Genomic DNA, 26,377 nt, shown 5'->3' with positions numbered 1-26,377 from the left:
TTATTAGGGTGCACAATATTTTGGGGAACACCACAGCGGTCACTCCACAGGGAGCAGGGCTCCAGCTGAACGAGGTAGCTCCTACCATTTCTCACATTCTGGCTCAAATCTCAAGTCTTCTAAGGGTCCAGAACTGCAGGTCCACACAGTGACTCTTGAGAGGACTGTCTTCAGCAAGAGAAAAGTGAGCAAACCCATGGGCCACAGCCACAGAAGTGTGGACCGAGACCCAACAGGAAAAAGAAGCAAGGAGAGTAAGTTTAGTGAGGTCAGAGGTCACCTCAGAGCAACCTCTGAACTGTCCAGCAGTATCCGCAATGGACTGTATAGACACAGGGCAGGAATGGAGCCCGAACAGACAGGTTCTCCTTACTTTAAAGAGACGGGGCTAAGCGGGGAAATGGTCCCCAGACTGAGGCAAGGATGCTGCTTGTCACCAGTGTCCAACAGAGCAGGAGACAGGGCTGGCCATCTGGTGTCTCCCCTTTCTACCACACTCCAAAACGGACAAGGAAAATACCCGGTTGGGAGGAAGGTTAACTGATATGGGCAGAGGCACCCACATGTTATTCTCCTCACCCCACCTTGATGACAGGCCCCCCAAACCATGCAGATACCTGTCACTGAAGACAGACTGGCATTATTTGTTCTCCTCTTAAAAACAGCTTTATTAAGATAGAATTCATATGCCACATGGTTCATCTGCTCAAGGTAAGCCACTGAGTGGGGTTTACTGTAGTCATAGATTCGCACAGCCACAATCTAATCGTAGAACATTTTCACCTCTAAAATACTCAGTGCCGGTGACTCCCATCCCGCGGCCTCCCAGCACCGGGCAAACACTAACCTACCTTCTGCGTATGAATGCACCTTTGTGAACGTCTTCTATAACTGGAATTATATCCTGATGTGGCTCTTCGTTTGTTTGTATTGAGACTGGGTGCCCGGCAGCCCAGGCTGACCTTGAAATCTCTGTGCTGCCGCCTTGAACTTCTCATCGTCCAGCTGGCACCTCCTGAGTGCTGGGATTGCAATCCACCCTGTTTAGGCAGCTCTGGGGACTGAACCCAGGGCTTTGTGCACGCTAGACAAGCCCCCTCTCAACTGAGCTACATCTTCAGCTTTAAAAAAAAAAAAAAAAGATCTTCTTTTGTAGACAGTTAGCCTTGAACTCTTCATCCTCCTGCCTCAGCCTCCTAAGTGCTAGGACTACAGGTGCACACTACACACCTGGCCCTAAGAGGCCTTTTTGTAACGGGCTCGTTTGAACATAACAGTCTCAGGTGTACCCAGGTTGCAGCACAAGCCAGTCCCCTGTTCCGCTGTGACTTTGTTTGTGGTGGTTAGAGCCTGAGTCATCAACATCCCCTCCTTCATGGCCTTTCTGCTGTTTGGTAGCGTGGACAGTATGATGATGCGTGCTGGACGTCAATGGCTGCCGGCGCCTGCAAACTGGTACACTGGCTGAGGGTCCCAGAAGGCACTGGGTGCTGGATTGTTGGCAGAGGAAAGCGAATGAGGCAGCTGACAGAGGCGGAGGCAAAGCAATTCAGCCAGGGCTGTGGCTTCCTCCGTCTCTTCCTCCAGCTGTTTTATCTAACTCCAGCGTGGCAGGAGATGTGGCACTTTGTGAGCTGAAGCCACTTGGAGGTCAGCAGTGGGTCTTCGTAGTGAGGTAGTCACGACATTTGTGAAATGTACTGGAAGAAAACATAACTTCCGCCATTTTCCTCCCATCCTTTAAGTGGTTACATTTCCTGTGCATGTTTTATAGCATATAAGGTGCATGTGCATATCATATAAATGCATTGTTACATAGTTATGATTTTGAAGTGAGTGAAGACATGTTGGATGTGAATTTGCATATGCATAAAGTTACAGAACACTAGAGACTTCTTGGGGTAAAGAAATACATGGAAGGAGCTTGAGGGATGGCCCCGTCAACAGAGTGCTTGTGGACCTGAATTCGGGTCCCTAGCACCCACATAAAAATGGGTACAGGCTGTGCACCTGTAACCCTTGCAGGAAGGAGGCAGAGACAGGAGCATCCCCAGCGCTCACTAGCAAGCCAGTCTAGCCAAATGGACGAGCTCCAGACTCAGTGAGAAGTCTGTCTAAAGGGGGAGGGGAGGAGGGAGAGAGAAACAACTGAAACAACTGGAAGACACACAAAGAGGTTTTTAAAAAAGATTTATCTGTAATTTTTATTTGTGTGTGGGGGTATTCCGTGTGTGTGTGTGTGTGTGTGTGTGTGTGTGTGTGTGTGTGTGTGTGTGTGTTTGGGGGGGGTATTCCGTGTGGGGGGGGGTATTCCGTGTGTGTATGTGTGTGTGTTTGGGGGGGTATTCCGTGTATGTGGGGGGGGTATTCCGTGTGTGTGTGTGTGTGTGTGTGTATGATTGCCATGAAGGCTCAAAGATGTGTCACATCCCCAGAATCTGGACTTACAGATGATTGTGAGCTGCCATGTGGGTGATGGAATTGAACTCAGGTCCCCTAAAAAAGCAGCCAGTGCTTTTAACCACTTAGCCATCTCTCCAGTCCCTAAACCCACAGAAAATGCACGTGACTGAGCATTTTGAAGCCCCAGTTCCTGAGTTCTTTCCTCACCTATTATCCTGGATTAGCAGAAGTTGGGCTCGGGAAGTTTGTGTGTCCATTCAAAGAGCCACACCCCGCTCCCCACAGCCATGTAGTCTGGGGACAGAGACCTGAACTTGATGCCCACTAGGGTACAGTGAAGTGACATTTAGAAATAGCTGTGGGCACCTCACATCCCTCCTTTTTTTTATTCTTTTTTTTTTAATTTTTATTAAGAAAATGTTTTCATTCATTTTACACACCAATCAAAGATCCCCCTCTTCCTTCCTCCTGCCCCCCATCCCACCCCAATCTACCCCCCTCTCCTTTCCACAAGAAGGCAAGGCCTCCCATGGGGAGGCACATCCAGTAGAGGCAAGTCCAAGCCCCTCCCCCTGCCTCAAGGCTGCATGAGGTGTCGCATCATAGGTAGTGGGCTCCCAAAAGCCCCCTGGGGGTCCTGGGCAAGGTAGACCTAGCCAGTGATGTCTTCTTACCACGGGAGCTCCATGGCCCTCTCACCTCTGTCCCCAGGTCCTTTCGGGATCTGATTCCTCACGTTCTCTTGAGGCCGCCCACACTCTGGCTTGCTCTCCGCAGGTTCCATGACGGTGGTGACGGTCAAGGCTGTGGCAGGGATGCTCGTGCTGTCCATCCAAGGCAACCTGCAGCTGGACTACCCCATCTTCTACGTGATGTTCGTGTGCATGGTGGCCACTGCCATCTACCAGGCCACGTGCGTTGCCTTGCCTCCACTTCTGGGCCCGGTTCTGTTTGGTCCTGAAGTTGTAGGGGAGCCAGAAGATGCCAGGAACCAGTTTAGCATCAGGGTGGAGATGAGTTCGTGGCGGGGGTGGGGGGGTGGGGGAGGTGGTCGAGTGGAATCCAAATTCACACACACCTGGGAGAAGGAGTCCAAACACACGCATGCACGCTTGCACGCACGCACGCACCCCTCCCTGTCCCGAGTGCACCTTCTACCTCAAAGTATGAGAAACAGGCTCACTTCCTGTCATCTGCCCTGTGGGAACTTGAAGAGAAGCCTTGCAGTCACCTAGGAATCACTTGCTTGTCTGCTTGGAGGAATAGAGTTGTCATTTCCTGTCTTTGAGAACTCTGACCCAGATCCTCACAGAGAAAAGAATGCATGCTCACTCGTTTCTACCTCTGAATATGGGTGATGTGAATCTTTGAAATCCTAAGAGTAGACTTCAGTCCTGCCCCCTCTGAGTCCTAGAGCCCTGCCAGGGGACTGGAAGGGAGCGGCATTCCATGAAGATTGTAGGCGACAACCTGAGTCAGTCAGCCAGGATTCAAGATGGTGGGTGAGGTTGAACCAGCCTGGAGGTCAGGTTCCTTGGTCTGGCCTGGGCTCAGCACCCACCAGCCACCTGACCTTGAGGACCATAACAACAGCTGATGCTCATGGGGGCCCCCATCTTCTCTTCACCTATGTTCACAGCACCCTCTGGGGGGCACGGCTGGAGATGGAATTGTCTGTCGCATGTTGGGAGGCAGAGGGAGATTAGAACCAGGACATGAAGGTCGAGAGCTAATCCTAGACGTCAGACCCCCAGTGTGGGCCCCTCTGCATCTGCTCCACCAAGTCTCACCGGGCTTCTCTGGGGCTCAGCTTCGCCCTCTGCAGCTGACACCCACAGATCTGCCTGGGGTGCCCCAGCTCGGTGTCCACACACGTTACCAGCGTTATCGCTACCGCCCTTTCTACCATTATGACTTTTAGCCCTTCAGCACCATTATAGCCCTCCCATGTGCTATAGCCAAGCACACAGGTTCTGTGCTGAGAGATCTGGGTCACACAGGCAACCAGGGACTCCTGCCACCCCTCAGGAACTTCTGGTCTCCCAGTCAGGACAGTCTCCCAGCACCCAGAGCCACAGTCCTCCTCACTGCTCTCAGGGACACAGCCCATGCACAGACGGTTGGCTTGGTGGCTAATGTCCCTGTGGACAGCTGTTCAGTGCCGACTTGGATGTCAGCAGGGAATCAGAGAGCATCAGTTCCCATATGAAGGTGGTGTCTGCCATAGCTGAGGAGAGATGCTGACCCTCTCCTATATTTCTCCCATTCATTGTGGTAACCACTAAAATATGTTTCTAATATTTTAAAAATTACAACATTGGGCTAGATGTGACAAGTCCCGGGAGAGTGTCCTGGGATGTGTGTGGGACCCAGGAGCAGCTCTGTCCAGTGAGGTGGGGATCAGGAGTGAGGAGAAGGGCAGACGGGCGTGGCAATGGCCAGAGTCATACAGTCAGAGGCATGCTGCAGACCGGCCTCAGTCTGTGGGCCAAGCTCAGACCCCAAATCTTGGGATGCCCAGTGCCCTGTAATAGGGAGAGGCCACTCTTATAGACCTAGAAACCCTCCCCCATGCCTTGCCTTATACCCCAAGTTCCACTCTTACCCCTTAGCCCACTGACCCAAGTGCCTGTGTGTTGCAGGTTTTTGAGTCAAGCGTCTCAGATCTATGACTCCTCCTTGATCGCCAGCGTTGGCTACATCCTGTCCACCACTGCGGCCATCACAGCAGGTAAGAGTAGCCGCTACTGAGTTTCCGTCTCTTGCCTAAGCAGAGGGGCATTGTCCCTGGGTGGGGGTGGAGCCTACCTCTCAACTGATTGGGCTTTCTGGACTTGCCTGCAGTTTTTGTGGAGGGTGTGGGATTTGGAGGGTGTGGGATCAGGGAATGATCGGTTTACCTTCTCTAAGCCTTAGTTCTGCCTTCCTAATAACACTTCCTCTCTGGAACTGCAACATGTACAATCCAAACATCCCCTCTTCCTCCTGCTTTCGGGTTCTGGGCAGGGCTTCTTCAACAGTTTTGGTCATGGGGGCTAGGATGTGGTTCCGTTGGCCGAGTGCTGGCCTAGTGTGCACAGAACCCTGGGTTCCATCCTCCATGCTGCATTAACCAGGTCTGGCTCTGCATATATGTGTCATCCCAGCACTTGGGAGGTAGAAGAAGGAGAAGTTCGAAGTCATCCTTGGCTACATAGAAGGAGTTTGAGGCCAGCCTGGGCTACATGAGATTCTGTCAAAGAGGGGGGGAGGAGAGGGGGAGGGGCATCAGGAGGAGAAGAAGGAAAGAACAAACAGACCAGGGACGCTGGCTGGAGCCTGTAATCCCAGCACTTGGGAAGCTGAGGCAGGGAAATTATCGTGACCTGTGGTTAATGGTAGGAGATGCTGTTAGAGGAAGCATCTACGAGAACTTTGCTATTTGGAGCGGTTTAATACCATCCCAAAAGTCTGTTTGAATATGGAGATATAAAGAGCCTGAGAGGGCCGTCAGAGAAGACTGTCTGCCTCCAAACTTGTCAGTCCTAGTGGTTTTGGTCACTTTGGTACCTGCACAGAAGAGCCGATAACCAGACCTCCCCGGGCGGGCACGAGGCAGGTCTGGAAACGGTCGTGATCTTTTCTCTCCCTCGCCACTGTGCAGGTGCGATCTTCTACCTGGACTTCCTGGGGGAGGAAGCTCTGCACATCTGCCTGTTTGCACTGGGGTGAGTCACCCCCCATCTAGCCAGACCTCCCCCCCCCATTGCTTCAGCCCTGCTCCTGGAGTTGGGAGAGCTGCTAGCTGGAGGGTGCTGGCCCCCAAAGTGAGCAGCTTGCTCCCCGCAAAGGCCTGCAGTCTTCTCTCTTCTTGTCATTTCTGGTAAATGTACCTCGTGGGGAGAGAAGTCGGGCAGTAGAGACTCTGGGCGTGGTGGGGCATGAAGAGGAGAAGACACAGGTCCTTCCAGGAAACTGGGCGAGGGTTCTTTTGATACAGTTCCTGCCTGGCATGCTCCAAACCCTGGGTTCCATCCCCACACCGAATGAAACCAGGCATTGTGACACACACTTCTAATCCCAGCACTTAGAAGACAGAGGCAGGAGGACCAGTTCAAGGTCACCCACAGCTGCATAGAACTTTCTAGAGCAGTGGTTCTCAACCTGTGGGTCGTGACCCCTATGGGGGTTGAATGATGCTTTCACAGGGTCACATATCAGATCTCTAGCATACCAGATATTTACATTATGAGTCATAATAGTAGCAAAATTACAGTTATGAAGTAGCAACAAAGTAATTTTATGGTTGGGGTCACCACAGCATGAGGAAGTGTAGTAAAGGGTCACAGCGTTAGGAAGGCTGAGAACCAGTGACTTAGAGGCATAGAAATCTTTTGACCTTGACCTGGGAGGTGAACACACACACACACATTATCCATCCTTCTTGAGATTTATACATTACTGCTTGTAAATTGCACCTTGATTTTGAGCAGCTGCTTGTTTACATAAACTGAAAGAAAAGGAAAACTGAGTCAGGTGGAGGCACACACCTGCCCTGGGGGTGGCGGGTGGGGCAGAAGCAGTTAAATCTGTGAGTTCAGGCCAGCCTGATCTCCATAACAAGTTCCAGGCCAGCGAGAGAGAGAGAGAGAGAGAGAGAGAGAGAGAGAGAGAGAGAGAGAGAGAGAGAGAGAGAGAGAGAGCAAGTGCTTGAAGAATATCCAGCCCCTGAGGGAGTTGGATTAGGAGACAAAGGGACTTCCTAGTATTTATTCATTTGCATTTTGCTAGACTTTTATACTGACTGAATTCAAATCATAAAGAATTTTTTTAAAGCCAGGCAGTGGTGGCTTTGATTCCAGAACTCGGAGACAGGAAGGTTTGAGGCCAGCCTCATCTACAGAGCAAGTTCCAGGACAGTGAAGGCTACACAGAAAAATCCTGTCTCGAAAAAACAAAAAAAATGAAAAATAATAAAATATAAAATGAATGTTTTTAGTTTTAAAAAAATGGGGCTTTTTAAAAGACATGCTTTTGAGAACACTGGCCGGAATGAAGCAGACCAGCCACATGCTGCAGGCGTTTGCCCTGGAGACTTTTGTTTTGTTTTGTTTTGGTTTGGTTTTTTGAGACAAGGTTTCTCTGTGTAGCTTTGTGTCTTTCCTGGATGTTGCTCTGTAGACCAGGCTGGCCTCGAACTCACAGAGATCCACCTGGCTCTGCCTCTGGAGTGCTGGGACTAAAGGCGTGCGCCACTACCACCGGGCTCCCCTGGAGACTTATCAACAACTCTGAACCCCGTTTGTGGGGACTGTGATGTGTGCACCCCTCCCCCGCCCCCCCCATTCCCCCCCAGCTGTTATTATGCACAGTGTCTGTTCCTTGCTGGTTGCAGGCCTCGTGGTCTCAACCTCCTCTTTAGCTGGCCCTCAGCCGCTTGCCCTTGAGTCCCCCTTCCCCTCGCCATTGCTCCTGGTCTCATTCCTCCTCCTCTTCTCCTGTCTCCTATCTTCAGGTGCCTCATCGCCTTCTTAGGTGTATTCTTAATCACTCGAAACAGGAAGAAGGCCATTCCGTTCGAGCCCTATATTTCCATGGACGCCATGCCAGGTAACAGTGCCCCCTCTGCCACCCACACCCCACCCCCACCCCACCTCCCCCACCCCGTGCCCTGCTGGCTGCCCTTGTAGAGTGACTGCTACTTGGTGTTGGAAACGAGGTGCGGGACAGATGTGCTGTGGCGTGAGTTCTAGCTGTTTTTTGTTGGTTTGTATCCCTTTTAATGAGGAGGTGATGACTGAGGCACCTCGGTCGGCCTTGAGAACCCCTTGCCAGTTCCCAAGTCTGTCACGGGGTCTTCGAAAGAAAACCCTGACTCACACCATGTGTGGTTCCAATCAGCGGTACCAGGCCCTGAGCCGGCGAACAGAGACAGAGTGGTCACAGAGAGGAAGAGAACTAACATGAGTGAATCCAACGCTCTAACTCCATCCTGCACCATGGTGCTTTCCCAGGGCCCACCCTGAGAACACCAGCTCAGATGGTGTTTAGCCTTGGCGAGAACATTCAGCAGTCAGCCAAACACAAGGTGCTAGGGAAGAGTGGGGCTTGTGGTGAGCTAGGAAGACTGAGTGGGACAGTTAACACTGGATTAGCGGTTAGTTCGGCTGGTATCATTTCTTCAGGCTATTAATGTCAACTAACATTACCACTGCAACCCAAAGGTAACCTTTATTTGAAATACATAAGGTGCGACTCTCTGTCGCCATTACTGGGGTGTTCCCCCAACAAGGCAGCAGTGCCCGTGAGTTAGTAAAGGGCACAGACATAAGCTACCCTGGAGACATGTTCAGGGAACCCCGTCTGCTTTATTGCATGTGAGCAACCACGTATACTGTGGAAGCCAACTATGATTGCTTAGCACATTACCTCGAATTGGACAGTGAGCATTCATACCATCAGGATCTCTATGCAGAAAAAGCACATTAAAGAAGATATATGGGGGCTGGAGAGATGGCTCAGCAGTTAAGAGCACTGGCTGCTCTTCCAGAGGTCCTGAGTTCAATTCCCAGCAACCAGATGTAATGAGATCTGGTGCCCTCTTCTGGCCTGCAGGCAGAACACTGTATTCATAATAAATAAATAAATCTAAAAAGGGGGCAGGGGAGTGGAGTGCAGAATCATCTCCAGGCCAGGAACTGGCTACTCAGGCTACTTCAGAATTCAGTGTTCTGACTTTAGGAGCATGGTGTGCCATGCTTCTTATTTAGAGGTGCAATATGCCAGGTAGGCTAGCCGCCAGGTCATGCCTGAATCTTCTTCTACATTTTCCACAGCATAATCACCCATTCTCCAGTCACATAATCTGTGGACATGGCATGAACACATACATATGTCAGCCACATAAAATACTCCCTAGTCGAGAGCAGTTCTTAAATGTTCGTAGTGGCATGCACCTCCAATCCCAGCATTTGGGAGGCTAAGGCAAGAAGGATCATGCATTCGAGACCAACCTGGGCTGCATAGCAGCGCGACCCACTGAGCTTTGAGGTTCCGGTGCCATGACCCAAGTGTGTTCTCACGACTGGTCGATGTGCTCCCGTGTCGAGCGGCCCCGGCTGCATCCGCTTCTTACTGGTTTGTTTGTTTGTTTTATCTTGCTCTACTAAGCTGCCATCTGCCCTGCTTGCTGTGGCCAGCCTGCCTGAGTAGGAGTAGAGAACCCCATGACAGCATTGCCATGTGACCCGACTCAGCCACGCGTGGATAAACGCAGAGTGGCTGAGTGGGGCCCTGAGGTTTCTCCTGGCAGTTCAGGGCTCGGGCTGTAAGTGCGTGGACTGTGTTAACGTCGAACCTGGCTGCTCAGATGCCTCTTCTGCTTACTTCCTTGTTTCTCGGCTGTGTTCCGGATAGATGAGGGCGCTGGATAGCTGAATCCCAGATAGGTGAGGTGTCAACTCTGTGTGCGAGTATGTGTATGTCCCTGTGTGTCTGTGTGTTTATAAACTGTGTGTCTGTCCATACACATGTTCCTATGTACATACATACAGATGTCTTTCTCTGATGGGAAGTAGGGGGTGACATCAGCTGATCCTAGATACCAGGATTCCATGACCAGTTTGTGGGTGTGGCTCTTATACCTCATGACCAGTAGGAAATGAGGCGTTGATGATGGAAGCTACAATTGAGACAATCCTGCTGGACGCATGGTGTTCACGTGGCCTGATTCAGATTCAAACTCTGCCACCTTCCGCCATGTGACGTGTTGAGGCCTCTCATCCTCACACATAAACGGGGCCCCTCATCTCTGGGTTATGGGGTGCATGTGTGTCAAGGCTTTGGGCACAGTGCCTGGGATGTAGTAGATGCCTGATGAACTTTGCCTTTGCTTCCGTTTTTCTTGAAAAACTTAGAAGTTTTGGGGTTGGGTAGATGGCTCGCTGCCTGAAATCCTTGCTCTGCAGGCATGAGGACCCACATACAGATCCCCAGCACCCACATACATGAAAGCCCGGCCCAGCAGCGGGTGTGGAAAGTGCTAGTGGTGGCAGGGACAGAGTAACTCATCAGTGAGCTCAAGAGTCAGGGCAAGACCCTGACTCAAAAAAACCCAAAGCAGAGAGTGGTCAAGGAAGACACTCAGCATCAACCTCCAGCTTCTACATGCATCCACGGGCACATTTGTACACACGCGCACGCACACGCACACACACATACAGAGTTCAGTATTTCAGCACTTGACTGGCCTGCTCATCCATAGAGCCACCTCTCCAGTTCCTTGGTTTCTCTGGTCATGTGGTCTGGCCTTTGACTGTGTGGTTTGGTGACTTCAGATTCCAGGATACATCACAGTTGGAGGCTTTCCTGGATGGGTAAAGAGAACAGCAGCCCTGGCCATCAGGCTCAATGGGGCCTCCACTGGCTCTGTTGTCCTTGGCCCAATAGAAACCATTTCTCAATCAATGAGCCATGCTCATCCAGATGGGTGTCTACATAGACAAGAGCACTCCGTTACCATGTCTGAATACAGACCCAGCATGAACATTGTCCAAACCACGGAAAGCAGAGGTGCTGTTCCTAGCCCGGCTTGAATGCCAGTCAGTGCTGACTTATACCACAGCCTAAGGCCTAACCAGTCTTCTAAAAGACAATCTGTAAGGTCTTCGGGGACAGAAGTAGCCCATTTCCTAACAGCATCAAATCCTGAACTCTCCTCAGGCCCCCCAACCCAAACCTAAGACTCCTAATAGGTACCCCTAAATACCCCATGTTCTACAGTGCATATCCACACCCATCACACTCGTGTGGACTGGTGGTATAAGACTGGAGGCGTTGACAAAATTCAAAGCTATACAATGCTTGGTAAACTAGCTCTGCCCTGAGCAGTAGACACACCCTTACCTGCTCTGCCGCACCTATGAGCCCCAAACCATAGACTTTTTTTTTTTTTTTAAAAGATGGAGTCTTTTGCAGCCCAGGCTGGCCATGGACTCTCTATATGACAGAGGATTGCCTTGAACTTCTAAACCTCCTGCTTCTGCCTCCCAAATGCTAGAATTACAGGTGTGTGCCATCATGCCCAATTTTATGTGGTGCTTGGGATCCAAAGCTTTGTGCATGCTAGGCAAGCAGGCATGCACTCTGCTGATGGAGCTGCTGTCCAAGCACAGACCATCGGCTCTTAACCTGGTCCCTGAAACAGGTATCAATTGCATCTGTGTCACCCGGAAGGCTAGCGGCCCTCCTCAGCTGATGTTACAGCTGCAGGCTCCTGAGCTAGGTCCCGGCTGCTCTTCAGCTGTATGACCTTGGGCATGCTACTACTCTGCCTCTTGGAACCTGGTTTTTTTTTGTGTGTGTGTGTTTTTTTTTTAATCCAGGAAGTAAGGGTACTAGTTTATCTCTGTCCTAGAGTTGGTTAGGGATTAAGTTCAGTCTGTAGGGAGGCCGAATACCACTCCAGTTAAGAACCTAGGCTTTAGATTTAAACACCCTTGTGTTAAACGTTGCCGCTGCCTCTCAACAGCTGTGGCTCTCGGGTAAGTGGCTTCCAGCTCTCTGTATTCCTTCTCCATGGCCTCAAGGGTCAGATGAGACAAAATCGGGTGAACATTTGAAACAGCACATGTTGCTATCTCAATACCAGCACGCCTCAGTCACCGCCAATGCGCCTGATGTCGGCCTCCGGCTGTGCGGTGTTAGCCCAGTGCGGAGGGAATGCCAGGCAGTGAGAGGCCGACTGCTACCATCCTTTCACGGGAGACACTTGGCATTGAGTGAGGGAAAGAGTTGGCCTCCCAGTGATCCCCTGGAGGGACTGTAGAAGAAGGTCACAGGAATTGAAGTTTAAGTTCTTTAAGCCAGGCATGGAGGTGCCTGCCTATAACCCTAGCGTTTAGGAGGCAGAGGCAGTGGATTGAGGGCCAGCCTGATGTGCTTAGAAAGTTCCAGGTCAGCCAGGGTTATAAAGTGAGACCCCGTCTCTAAGGACAGTAATAACACAATAACAAGAACAAAACTGGGTATTTGTTTCCCCTAAATGGAATTGGAAATCACACCTCACCCTGCATATAGATGTGGAATCTTAAGGTCAAAGGTCAAACACTACCTCCAGTCATCACAATGCCACTCTCACACTGCTGGGTATCCAGGATGCAAAAGTCGCCCTATTTCCTCAATAGTAAGAAAGCTTCCTGGATCCCTGAGTTCATTCAACAGCAAAGTGGCATCTACCACGTCCGGGGCACGGGGTTCTGTCCTGTCCACCTGCCGCTTGGGATGCAAATTCGTTCCTTCCTCCCATGTAAACATGAGTCCTTCCTCTTCACTCTAAGGCATCTGGGGGATCAGCACTGCACTTGATCAGCCCTTGAGCTCTGGTTGGTCTGTGGTGGGAGAGGGGGAAACGAAGCCTCCCTTCCTCCGTGATGACCGGGGACATGGATGTCATTTCAGGGATGCAGGACATGCATGCGAAAGGGACAACGGTCCAGCCTGACCTCAAAGCTTCTTTTTCCTACGGGGCCTTGGAAAATAATGACAACATTTCTGAGATCTACACCCCGGCCACACTGCCCGTCATGCAGGAAGAGCATAGCTCCAGAAGCACCCCTGGGGTTCCCTACCGTGTCCTGGAGCACACCAAGAAGGAATGATCTGCCTCCCTTGGGGGTATCCCTGCCCACAGGCCACTCACGGTTCCACCCTTTGTCCAACCTGCCTTTCAAGCATCCCGGTTTTAAACTGAGAACTCTGCAAGATGATCTTGGGAGGCCCTCGTCTCTGACAGAGAAGCTGTTCAATGACCTTGACCTTGGAAGTTTCAAATAGTTGGGGAGTCTCCCAGGTGAGCTGTGTGGCAGGTTAGCCCAGTGGGGGTGGAAGCCGTTTTACCTCCTTGGACGGTCAGTGAGCCTCTGGTGGTGATTGCAGGCTACCACACATTCCTTAGAGCGGAAACATGACAGTCTGCTCCCTCTTTGCAAACCCAGCAAAGTCGGTCTTTACCCGCCACGCACGCCTCAGCTCTACCTGGCTCACTCATGAGTCCGTAGCTCTGACTGTATTTATTGGTGTCCCTTTTGCCGGGCCCAGCAGGGCCAGCCCTGAGTGGAACAAGCTGTCATCTGCACTGTGGTGGTGTGCACCGGCCTTCCTTCTGTGAAGACCTGGTGGGGAGTGTCTGCTGGGCCTGTTCTGAAAACCGGCTCGGTTCGAGTCCTGTGAAGATGATTTATTTCATTGTGTCCTCCAGCCAAAGAAGTCAAGAGGGCAGAGGGCGAAGGGGACAGGAATGGGGGGGGGGTGCCTTCAGCCCTCTCGATTTCAAACTGGTAAGAAAAGTTCCCAGTGACTTGCCTGTCCAGCCTCACAGAGAATGTGCCGAGGTCCGAGCAGGACAAGCCACTCTGACGGGCACACCTGGCTCCTGGGAAGAGTCCAGAGCCCTCCTGCAGATCCACATCTATCTGCCCCCTTCCTCTTCCTTTAGACCACCCGCTAAGCTTCATCTGCCGTTTCCCATCTTTGGGCCACCGGGGTCTCTGGCCTCCAGCTTGGTCCAGACAGAGCAGGTATTTTCACACACCGGTCTGCAGCTTTCTTCCTGTCTCTTTCATAATTAGCTCCCCCACCCCCACCTCGGACCCTGGACCAATAAGCGCATTTGAGAGTGGCAGGCAAAGGCTTGCAGGCTTTTATGGGCATCAGAATTCCATAGGGATTTGTTTAAAATGTGGGTTCCTCATGCCACCTGTAGTGACCTGGTTCAGGGGACCTGGAGTGGGACCCATTATTAGTGGGCATCACAGGAGATCTTGAGTCCCAGAACCCATAGAGCAGAGAGCATTCTCCCTCAGAAGCCTTCTCATGGGCCACTAAATCCAGAGGGGCGACACACCCTGCCAGAGGTCCAAACCTCCAATTTCTTGCCCTCTCTGGCTTCTGTGGGCAAGCTAGATGGCCCCCTAGGACCTGCGGCAGCCCCTACCCAGTGAACCCCACTCTAAGGTGACAGTGTTAATAGGTCAATGTTGATAGGCCATCCTCGTCACAGCTCTTCCGCCCGAACAGTGCTCTGACTCCAGCACTCTGCCGCTTCTGTATTCCATCTTGACCATGTCTGTATTGTGGCTTACGTGCCTGAGGTTGGGATGGCAGCAGAGAGAGGACTCTCCAACTCAGCTCAGCAACATCTGAGGGGTTTTTAATCCCTTTTTTTAGCCCACATAGTTCTGCTCTCCAGGCCTACAGAGGGAGACACATAATCTTGAGTGGGGCAGGCTGTGCCACGGAGAAGCATAGAGTCACAGAGGCCCTGGGGAGGCTGGCCCCTGAACTCAAAGGGTGTTCAGAATTGGAGGTGATTTTCATGCATTCCTAGGTGGTGGCAGAAAGAGCTAAGATTAGAGAGTTAAAATCAGGTTTTGCTTCTGTTCTGATAGTGCCTGTCAGTGCCTAGCAGTGTACATAAAGAAGTGAGCGGGGAGGTGAAGTGTGGCAAACCCAGGTGGGCACCCATCATTTGGGCATGGTATGTGTGCCCAGCCTCCCTCTGCCCCTTCCCTCCCTCTTCTGTGGGCTGTTTAGCCCTGGCCAGCCTGAGGTACACACGCACTGTAACTGCAGGAAGGCAGGCGGGGTGGGCAGTGCCACCCAGGAACTGCTTCCTGGGCCTGGGCAGCTCCATGGCTTTTAGGTTGGGGACAGTGGCCACCCTCTTACAAGCTGAACCGTGAGAGCTGAGTGGAGATGGGGCGGGGCCGCGGGGCAGTGGGAGACCTGTCTCCAGAGTTCCCACCCTGTCCTAGACGCCCTGCTTGGCCCCCAGGGGTCAGCGGACAGCAGGGCTACCCACTTCCCACCCGCAGCCCTGACTGTTTTCACTCCTGGCTCTGACACCACCAGTCACTCCCCTTCTTACCTACGCTCACCCTGAAGACGGGCATTCAGTATGTAGCCCAGGCTGGTCTTGAACTCCCAATCCTCCTGCCTCAGCCTCCAGAGTGCCGGGATTATGGCCGTGTATTACCTTGTCCAACTCCCATCTGAACTCTCCTGGTAACATTAAATGCCACGCTGCTGCTGCCTCTCTGCCAGCCACAAGGCACCCAGGTCATCCAGTGTGGGCCAAGCTTCATTTCTTCCAATGTGGGCCAAGCTTCATTTCTTCTCTTCCTCTCCCACCCCGAAGCTGGCTCACTGTTCTGTCTGCAGGTTGGGGTTCTGGGTCATGACTAGACATGAGAACAAGTGTTCTTGTTCTTTGAAGAGGGGAGCCCTGACCCCACACTGCAGCCTGATGACACCCTCACTTTCAGCACCGGGGTTGGGGAATCAGTGAACTGAATGCTGGGCCGGGCAGTAGTGGCACACGCCTTTAATCCCAGCACTCAGGAGGCAGAGCCAGGTGGATCTCTGTGAGTTCGAGGCCAGCCTGGTCTACAGAGTGAGATCCAGGAAAGGCACCAAAGCTACACAGAGAAACCCTGTCTCAAAAAACGAAGAAGAAGGAGGAGGAGGAGGAGGAGAAGGAAGGAAGGAAGAAGGATTTTCCAGTGGACCCATCCAGATGGAGGGCACCATGCAAATGGATGCAGGTGGCCTTCAGAAAAGGACTAGGCCCTCCCAACCCTGCAGTCTCACAAATTTCAAATGTGACCCAATCCTAACTGACACTGGAGCCGCCTTGTTAAATGAAGTCACTCTAGAATATAGTCTCTAGATGCTTATATTTTGTTAACATCAAAACTAATACAGCATGTGTTAGTTCACAAAACCGTGTGTACTGTGTGCAGATAACATTATAAAGTGGTATTTAATTAAAAATCAGCAGTACCCGTGGAGTCCTGTGTCTGGCTAATACTTCAGCAGCCATCTAGTGGAATGTTTCATGCCAGTTCTGCCTAGCCATCCACACGTGGTTCCTGAGCACTCTAAACATGGCTAATGTGACCAAGGAATTAATGTTTTTTACATTGTGAGTGTGTGTGCGCACACGCACCCACGTGAGCCCCACATGTGAAATTGGTGGCCAGTTCTCTCCTTCCACCATGTATGTGGGTCCCTGGCATCAAGCTCAGGTGGACAGGATTGACAGCAGGTGCCCCTACCCACCATCTCACTAGCCCCAGAATGTTCTACCTCGGAACCGTACCCCTGTATTAGTTACTTTCCATTACTGAGATAAAACACTGGCCAAAAGCACCGTGTACCAGAAAGTTTATTTTGACCTCGGGCTCCAGGGGGTGACAGTCTAGCATGGTGGGGAGGCAGCAGGATCAGGGGGCCGAGTCTTCACATCAAGAAGCAGAGAAAGCAAACCAGAAGTGGGCAAAGGTATAAAACCCTTCTTCCAGGAAGCCTCCACCTCCTAAAGGTTCCAGAACCTCTCCAAACAGCACCCAACTGGGGACCAAGTGTTCAAATATCGGGACCTGTAGAGACATTTCTGTCAAATCACAATTCCCAAGTCCCATTCTTTATCACATCATCATCATCATCATTTTTGCTGTAGAATAAAATTGAGCTTTATTTAGACAAAGATTATCTGGCACATCAGCCCCAGAGTTCTGCTGTTGGTTTTTTGGGTTTTGTTTTGTTTTTTAGTTTTTCAAGACACGGTTTCTCTGTGTAGCCCTGGCTGTCCTGGAACTCACTCTGTAGACCAGGCTGGCCTCGAACTCACAGAGATCAGCCTCCCTTTGCCTCCTGAGTGCTGGGATTAAAGGTGTGCGCCACTGCCTCCCAGCTCTACTGTTGGTTTATAAAAATCTCAAAACACAGCAAGCAGAAGGTCAGCTGATAAATACACAGAAAGTGCAAGCCAAGAAACAGAATCTTCTTTCTCATTGTCAGGAAGTCAGGATGTTCCTAGAGCAGGCTGTTCTGTGAAGGCCGCTGGTGTGGGTGATGGGAGGCCGAGTCGTGTTGTTGTGCATTCAATGCGGAGGCTGCACCTTAAGCAAATGCTGTCCCAAACAGCGACTGCAGCTCAGCAGCGGCCAGCAGTGGTTGAGCGCACAGGGCACAACCAGGCAGGAATTCTGTTCCCTCGGGCACTGGCTCCGTCACAGCCACTAAAGGAGACCGAATCCTTCTATAGAATTCAGGATTCAAAGACTGAGGTGAAATCCTGCTCACTCGAGGCTGGAGGCAAGTAGCTACCTTCCTCTCCTTGCTCCCGTCTCCCGGAAAAGGGCATCCTTCTGCTCAGCCCCCAATTAAGAACCTTCGCTGTTGTTTTGAAAATGATAAATGGCGCTGGATACTGTGCAGAAAGGTCACAAGCCACGACAAAACCCAGTATCAGAGCTTTGTTGGGGAGGAGGACAAAAGAACCAGGCCTGGGGAAGAAGCACCAGCAGAGAGAGAGAGAGAGAGAGAGAGAGATGGGGGGGAGTGGAGGGGGGGAGAGAGAGGAGAGTGGAGGTCTTTTTAAGGATTCCCATGCACATGCACAGGTAGGCTTACAGAGCTATGCAACACAGCACACAGGTGACATAAGACGCAAGATCTGTTGCTTAATTACTGAACTGCGCATGTGCGGTCTGCAGCTGGAGTGGTGGCAGAATCCTAACACTTGCTACCCTTAGTTCCTCCCTACCACTTCCTGTCAGCTAGTTGCTGACTCAGCCTCCTGACCCCAGGTTGATTTTATTTAATCAAACAAATGTAACACATCTTTGCATGTTAACAAAAGTATCAGAAACAAATGTAACACAACTTTACACCGTTAAAATAATATTCCATGACAGAGGGGCCCTGAGAACAGTGCCCTGCCTTCTCCAGGGAATCTGAGACAGCTCAGTGTGGCTCTCTAGAAATGTCCACACCCTCCACTCTCAGGTTACTTTCTAGCTGGAAACAAATAAAACCGCAAAGTCTTTGTTTAACTCTCCTGAGCTTGGCTATCATAACCCAAAGGCACCAGAAACACAGCAGGGCTGTTATCCCCCGTGCTAACCTTCCAACCTTACAGTGCCAACCATGCCTGCTGCCCAGGACACCAGGAAGCTGGGGAGTCATGTCTTATTACACTGTCAAAAAGTTACTAAATACATTCTATGAAAATGTTCGCCAGGCGGTGGTGGCACACGCCTTTAATCCCAGCACTTGGGAGGCAGAGCCAGGCAGATCTCTGTGAGTTCGAGGGCAGCCTGGGCTACCAAGTGAGTTCCAGGAAAGGCACAAAGCTACACAGAGAAACCCTGTCTCGAAAAACCAAAAAAAATAAATAAATAAATAAAGAAAGAAAGAAAGAAAGAAAGAAAGAAGGAAAGAAAGAAAGAAAGAAAGAAAGAAAGAAAGAAAGAAAGAAAGAAAATGTTCAAGTTTGTGGTGTGGTGGCTGGAGAGAAAACTCAGAGCTTAAGAGCATTTATTGCTCTTGCAGAGGACCTGGGTTTGGTTCCCAGCACACACACCAGTTCACAACCATATGCAACTCCAATTCCAGAGGATCCAACATCCTCTTCTGGCCTCTGAAGGCACTGCACATATATGGTGCACAGATATAATACAGGCAAACACCCATACGCATAAAAATAAATAAAAAAAATTTAAGGTTCAAATTGGGCCGGGGATGCAGCTTGTTTGATAGAGTGTTTGCCTAGGATGCGTTAAGCCCTGGGATTGGTCCCTAGCTCCACATAAACTAAATAAATCCAGCACTAGGGAGATAGAGGCAGGAGGATCAGGAGTTCAGGGTTATCTATAACTATATAGCAAGTTCCAGGACAGCCTGAAATACATGAGATCTGATCTTAAGGAAGGATGTAAGTTCAGGGCCAGTGAGATGGCTCAGCTGGTAAAGGTGGCTGCCACCAAGCCAGGCAACCTGAGTTCAATCCTTGGGGCCAACACAGTGGAAAGAGAACTAACTCCCAAAAGTTGTCCTCTGTCCTCTACACACACATACATACACACACACACACACACACACACACACACACACACACACACACACACGCTAAACAAATGTAAAATAAAAAGTTCAAGTTATAGTCACTTTTCCTATGAGTGAGCATCTCTGCAGATGGCATGTGCCACATGTCTTTCTGTGACTTGCCCATGCTCTGCCCATCTTTCAGTTCTTGGTCTCTTATGACTGAAAGTGCTCTTTGAATTGATTAACCCTGTCCTTGTAGTATGAACCACAAGTATTTCCCCCTAGTTTGTTATTTATTTTTTACTTGCTCAATGTGATGGCTATTCTTTGTTGTCAACTTGAGTACACCTGGAAATAACTAAAACCCAAGCGTCTGGGTACACCTGTGAGAGACTTTTTTTCTTAATTAAATCACTTAAAGAGGGAAGACCCACTTTTAACCAGGGTCTTCCGAGATCCACCTTTAATTTGGCAACCTACATAAAGGTCGTGGAAGAAGGAAGCTTGCTCTCTTTGTCTGCTTGCTCTTGCTCTTGCTGGCAAGTCCAGCTGGAAAGGAGGGAGGGGGATGAGAGAGAGAAAGAAAGAGATTTTCATTCTATCAGTTCTGTTCCTCTAGAAAACCCTGACTAATACACTCAGGTATTTTTCTGTTTTGTTGTTGTTGCAAAATATGTTTCCTCCAACCTGTATCCCAGCATTAAGGAGGCTGAGGCAGGGGGATGTTTGAGGCCACTCTGGGCCACATAGTGAGTTCCAGGCCAGCCTGGGTTACAATGACACCCTAGCTTGAAACAACAACTCAGAGAGTCTCTTTTTCCTTGTTTTATGTATATAATTGAATTCTCTCTATATAGTTGTTTATGTATGTAGTTTATGTCCATAATAAGTGTCTCATGGTTTCTGAATTTTGACTCATTATTTAAAGGATCTGTGAGAGTCACTCATTTTTTTTCTTGATGTCCAATGCAAGGTGTAGAAATAAATATATTCCTTGTAAGATGGCCACCAGGATATCCTAACAAAGTTCTTCCCTAAAGAACTGAATGCCATGTGCATATTATTCTAAGTTTCTGTATCTTGGGGACTCTGACCTATGTCCTGTCACACATGGTAACATACTATCTAAATTACTGAAGCTTTCCAGCATGCTTTAATAGTTGCTAGGACAAAGACTTGTCGCCTGAGCAAAGGCTTGTGAGTATATTAGTTATGCTTCTCCTTTCTGCCACAAAACATTGAGTTTGAGACTAATCTGGGCTACACAGAGTTCAAGGCCAGGCTGTACATACAGAGACCCTGTCTCTCCCCACCACAAAAATGGAATTGACCATATGATCCTAGAATTCCATTTCTGGGTTTATACAGGAAAAGTTGAAAATGGATTTTTTTTTTTTTTTTTTGAGACAGGGTTTCTCTGTGTAGCCTTGCCTGTCCTGGAACTCACTCACTCTGTAGCCCTGGCTGGCCTCAAACTCACAGAGATCCACCTGCCTCTGCCTCCCAAGTGCAAAAACGGGATAATTTTTTAAAGATTCTGTTGGGACTGGAGAGATGGCTCAGTGGTGAAGAGCACTGACTGCTCTTCCAGAGGACCTGGGTTTAATTCTCAGCACACACATGGCAGCTCACAACTGTAACTCCAGTTCCAGGGGATCTGATGCCCTGACACAGATATACATGCAGGTAAAACACCACTGTACATAAAATACAAATAAATAAATCATTAAAAAATAGAAGATTTTGTTTATTTTTCTATTACATGTATGAGTGTTTTGCCTGTGTGTGTGTGGATGTGCACCACATGTATGCAGTACCCTCAAGAGCCAAAAGAGGGCATCGGGTTCCCTGAAACGGAAGTTAGAGACGGTTGTGGCCTGCCCTGTAGGTGCTAAGAACTGAACTCAGATCCTCTGGAAAAGCAGCCAGGGCTCTTAACCCCTTAGCCATCGCTTCAGCCCCCAAAGTGGGACCTTGAACATGTGTTTGTGCCAACAATAATCACATGCCGTGAGTTGGGAATGTAGCTAAGTGACAGAAGCACTTGGCTGGCATGTGCTGAGGTGGAGTCCAAGTCCCAGCACTACAGCCCAGGTGTCCTCCGATGGATGAGGGATGAACAAAATGTAGTAGAGTGTACAATGGACTATTCACCCCGAAGCAGAGGAGCTTCTGGTGTGTGGTACAACACAACCATGAACCTGGAAGATACTGTGCTAAATGACTGACTCAACAGGACTGGACAGGGCACACAGATGGCTCCATGAATAGGGGGCTCCCTGGAGTGCTGATATTCACAGAGGCAGAAAGCAGATGACAGCTGGGCCGGGGATAAAGCCTGTTCTCCTTTCAGTCTGTTGCTGCGATGAAACACTCTGAGCAAAGGCCACTAAGGGAAGGAAAGGGGTTGTTTCCTCTTACATCTCCAGTCACAGTGAGGGAAATCAGGACGGACTGCTTGCTGTTCCGTGCATTACCTCCAACCAGGGAACTCACAGCCAAAAAAGTACAGCAGAAACTACGGAGGAGGATGCTTGCTGGCTCACTCACAGCCTCATGCTTAGCTAGCTTCTTATATAGCCTAGGACCATTTACCTAGCAATAGTACTACCCACAGTAGGCTGGGCGCCAAATCTACACAGTGAAACCTATCGGGGACTATTGGGGTCCAGCCCCTAATAGTCTCCTTTCCAGGGTCCGCGGAAGGATCTATCAACCAGCTGAGAATCTATTCTTTAAGGTCGGTAAATCAGTCTACGCACGCAGAGTTCTTTGGTCCATTTGCTTTTATTCCTCCCTCGTCCCTTGCTTTACAGTTATATATCCCCCCAGAAAACACAATCCTCCCCTCCACCCAGGAAACCCAGCCTGAACTTCCTCAGGCAGTGATTGTCCATTATCAGGATCAAATGGAGGGTTGATAAGAATTACAAAGAGGGGCTCTAGTTGTTAATTACCATTTGTGACCCAAAGGGGAAGTGACTAATGAACTAACTAAAGGCTAAATATGGGTAATGTCTAAGAAGAGGGATCTTACGTGCACAACTATAATCTTAAATGTGTTTGGTAAAAGATGTTAAAAATCTATGAGTTGCTAGGTCAATGGGAGAAAATAAAACTGTCTTCTTTTTTCCTGTGGCTCCTATCTGTTCAAGCTGTCTGCCGTTTTTCTGCAGGGTGGGGAAAAGTGTGCTCAGTCTCTAGGCAACCTGTGTATAGCTAGATGCCTCTGGTGATAGTTAAAGGGAGATCTGGAACTGGAGGTAAGGTTTGGGAAAGGAGGAAGTTAAGCTTAATTAGCACATCCACCGGGCCTTCTTAAACAGGTAGCCTGGATGCTTAAGTCTGTTCTTAGAGAGTACAGAGGTATCTCTGATAAGGTACTTTCCTCCATCCAGTGATGGACCTGGCTGGATGCTACCAATAATGATAATTACAGGGAGGCTTGAACTGGGAGTTCTGGCTGAGCATAGCTGTTAGCACAGAAGGTTATCTAAATATCCCTAGAAGTGGTTAGGTAAGTAATTAGAGGTCTATAAAGTTAGTAAGGCTGTAAGAAAGGAGGGGTCTGAGCTAAATTGTGTAAAGCTATTACTTAATGTCTACCTGACTTGCGCGGTGTCCCCTTGTGGAATTTACCTTAAGTCAGGAGACTCGCCTGTGGGTTGTTATCACTGTTAATCCTCGGAAATTGGGTGACCACCTGGGTGATGTCTCCTTTAGTCCTTGAAAGTGGCTAGGGGACATATCTGATACCAGAGAAAGCCTTTCCCGAGGCTGTTCTCAAAATGCCTGGAATGTGTATGTCTAGAGAGTGATCAGTCCACACTGTTAGCTCTTCTTAGGGAAAAGTCAATTGGGAAAACTATGAAGGCACACATGATTTTCATAACAGAATACAGCTGATATATAACAAGCCAAGTAACACCAAAAACTCCTTGGGATTTGGCTTCCTCTGGAGGAATTCCCTGATTCCTCCAGGTAGTGACTTTGCCATAACCAGCTGAGTTCTTATGATATATTCCTGCGGCCCGCAGCAGAAACCCTGTCTCAAAAAACAAAACAAAAAAAGTCCTGGATAATTTTGAGGCTTGGATGTGGAAATGTATCCTTTTCAGGGTGTTTGGGATCACAGGTAAAATTCCATCCTGTCTTGTGGAGCTACATGACACAGAATCCGGTCCATGACACAGGATCGGGTCCACCTGTTTGAGCCTCAGAGACAGCTCGATCAATTACAACAGTTCACTTGTCTTTTTTTTTTTTTTTTTTTTAAGGTGTCTGATGTATCTGAGGCTGGCCTTGAACACAATATAGAGCCAAGGATGACCTTGAACTTCTGATCCTCCTGCCTCCACCTCCTAAGCATTGAGATGCCAAGAGTGCACTGTCATGCCTGGCTGTTAAAACTTTCCTCACAGTGTCTGGAAATAAGAATACTCTGACATTCCCTTCTAGAGAATAAAACTAGACTTATCTAAACAGTTTCTATTAACAGATATCTAAATGTAAGATACAACGTGGCTAGGCATGGTGGGAAAGGCAGATGGACCTCCATAAATTCAAAGCCAACCAGGACTATAGAGTTCCAGGCCAGCCAGGACTGTATAGTAAGACCTTGTCTAAAAAAAAGGAAGAAAGAAAACAAACAACCTGGAAATATATGTAATATGACGTATGCACACATACATACTGCTATATAGTTGCATTTATATGAAACACTGGGAAAAATGGGTTCTTTCTCAATTTGTGTATGCATGCCCTTGTGTGTGTGTGTACTCACACATGTGCCTGCCATGGCACACAGCACACCTGTTGAGGTCAGGAGTCAGCTCTTGACTTCTGGCTTGCTGTGGCTGGGTCTCCCTTGCTTCTAGTGGATTTCTATCACCTCTGCCCATCTCACTGAGGGAGTTCTGGACAACAGATGGGCACGAACACATCCAACTCTTTACATGGATTCTGGGGATCCAGCTCACTTAGGCTTGTGCAGCAAGGACCTTGACCTGCTCAGCTATCTTTCCAGCATGATTCTTTAAAGTCACTGGAAAAAATAATTTACAGAGTGAAGTGTGAAAATTTACATTTGTAATTCCAGCACTCTGGAGCCAGAGGCAGGAGGATTGCCTTGAGCTTGAGGCCAGTCTAAATGACACAGTGAGTTTCAACAAAACATAAGACAAAAATATGAGTATTACATGCCAACAGGATGGCTCAGTGGGTAAGGGTCCTTGCCACTAAGCCTGGTGACCTGAGTTCAGCTCCTGGGACTCACATATAGAAAGAGAAAACCGACCCCTTCAATCTTGTATAATATTAAAAGGACCAGCCTTAATATTATACTTCCCAGGGGCTCAGGAGAGAAATTAAAAACAGCGAGAATTATTTTCGGGAAATGAATCTAAGTACACCAAGCTCTTTGTCTGTCTACTTTATTCCTGAGATAAAATCCTATCTACACAGCTTCGGTTCTGTTCTCGTGCCTAGCTCCTTTCTTACCTGATTTCTCTCTACCTTTATCTACTGTTCCCTCTAAGTTCTATCTTAATTCTCTCGTCATAATTCTGCCTCATCTAGGTCCTTCTCATCTCGTTCTTACCTGCCTAGGACTTCCCCATCTGGGTCTTCCTCATCTTCCATCTCGTCCACAAGTTCTCTCTGGTCAGAATCCTCCTCATCCCTCTCAGTTCTCCATCCTCAAGTTCTCCACTCCTCTCTTCCTCTCCGTCTCCTTATACCTCTAAGTCCTCTCAAGTCTCTGAGGTGTTCAGTTATAAACCCAAGCCATAGCAGTCCTCCCCCTCCAGCCAGGCCACCAGGCTTGAATTCCTACAGGGTCATAAAGGCAGGTAAGAATTTTCCTCAGGCAGTGACCACCAGGCTGTCTTTTACAACCTGAAAACAGAGTGGTTAAAGGAGGAGGTCAATTGAGAGCTAATGATCAGTTAGTATATCAAGAAGGAGATCTATGTGCTCAGTCGACATTCCTGGAAGTAGTTGGGTAAGAAATTAGGAGTCTATTAGTAAGTAAGGCTGTAAGGAAGGAGGTTCTCACCCTAGAGATAAATATCAAGAAATAAAGCTATACCTCCTGACCTAGGAGACAGGTGTTTTTTCATTTGGCCTTGGATGCTTGATAGGTATTTTAGATAAATACACTGTTAGGAGTTCTTGGAATCCCCCATAGCCTTACAAGAAAATCACTGTAGGAACCAGCTAATATATAGACAAAAGCTAAAATATCACCAAGACATCATAAGCTATGGCTTGACCTTTGGAGAAGTCTTTGACTTTTCCAAGTAGTAGCTTTTGTGATAGTAGCTGAATTCCATTACGTTTTCCTGCGGCTTGCAGTATTTTAAGTTGTCCTCTGTCCTACACAGATAGAGAGAATGCACGTGCACACAGAAATAAAAAAAATGTAATAAAAAGTTCACAGTAAAATTGAAAGGTAGGTACAAAGCAATAGCATAAAAAATACAAATCTTAACCAGAGAGAGAGAGAGAGAAAAAAAAAAAAAGGATTTCAAAAGGGAAATGGTCCAGCAAATGCAGTGTGTTCTGTACTCAGTCAAGCCATGCTAATAGCTCAGTTAGGGAACCCACAGTGAACTTGGGCAGTTCCCCTGAGGAGCAGATGGAGTCGGGGTCACCCCACCCTGTGATCCAGACGCCATGTTGCGGCTGTTGTTTGCTTTCTGCCTGTAGAACACGCACAGGAAAGCCTCTTCAACGCCTCAGTCAGTGCTATGAGGGATGTGGTGAGGTACACATGGAGGATGTGGGAGGGGTGGGCGCTGTAAGCCTCCTGTAGTGGGTCTGTCATTTCCTGAGTTTGTGTATGCTCATGCTCTTTGGCCTGCTGTCCTCTTCTGGAACCCTGAGACAAACATGGATGCAACAATGTACTCTGTACAAAGCATTCATTGGATGGTTAATTGTACAAGAGAAAGTTTGCAAGAGACCTCAATTCACCAATTAGCTAACTGATTGCACAGGGTGAAGTTTTAGATCATTATTTTAAAACACTTGAAAATAATTTTTGAAACACAAGCAAATACTTACTGGCATTAAGCAAATAGATGGGAGGTCCAAATTGAATGAT

General features: G+C 49.0%; 1 protein-coding gene across 3 annotated transcripts in view; it reads left to right on the top strand.

Annotated features, from left to right (window-relative positions):
• Nipal3 (NIPA like domain containing 3) overlaps positions 1-13,521 on the top strand; it is a 38,177-nt gene extending 24,656 nt beyond the window's left edge. Inside the window, exons 8-13 of one of the 3 annotated variants that reach the window (XM_028875453.2) lie at positions 3,181-3,316; positions 5,046-5,134; positions 6,047-6,110; positions 7,898-7,992; positions 9,799-9,830; positions 12,841-12,926. In XM_028875453.2, coding sequence (XP_028731286.1) covers positions 3,181-3,316; positions 5,046-5,134; positions 6,047-6,110; positions 7,898-7,992; positions 9,799-9,815 — 401 coding nt within the window. In that variant the 3' untranslated portion in view covers positions 9,816-9,830; positions 12,841-12,926. The other 2 variants (XM_028875451.2, XM_028875452.2) reach the window with 2 other exon arrangements.
• The last annotated feature ends 12,856 nt before the right edge of the window (positions 13,522-26,377 follow it).

This window comes from Peromyscus leucopus, chromosome 2, assembly GCF_004664715.2.
Source record: "Peromyscus leucopus breed LL Stock chromosome 2, UCI_PerLeu_2.1, whole genome shotgun sequence".
Taxonomy (NCBI): Eukaryota; Metazoa; Chordata; class Mammalia; order Rodentia; family Cricetidae; genus Peromyscus; species Peromyscus leucopus.
The sequence above is the reverse complement of the archived record's forward strand: the minus strand, read 5'-3'. Positions and strand labels throughout refer to the sequence as shown.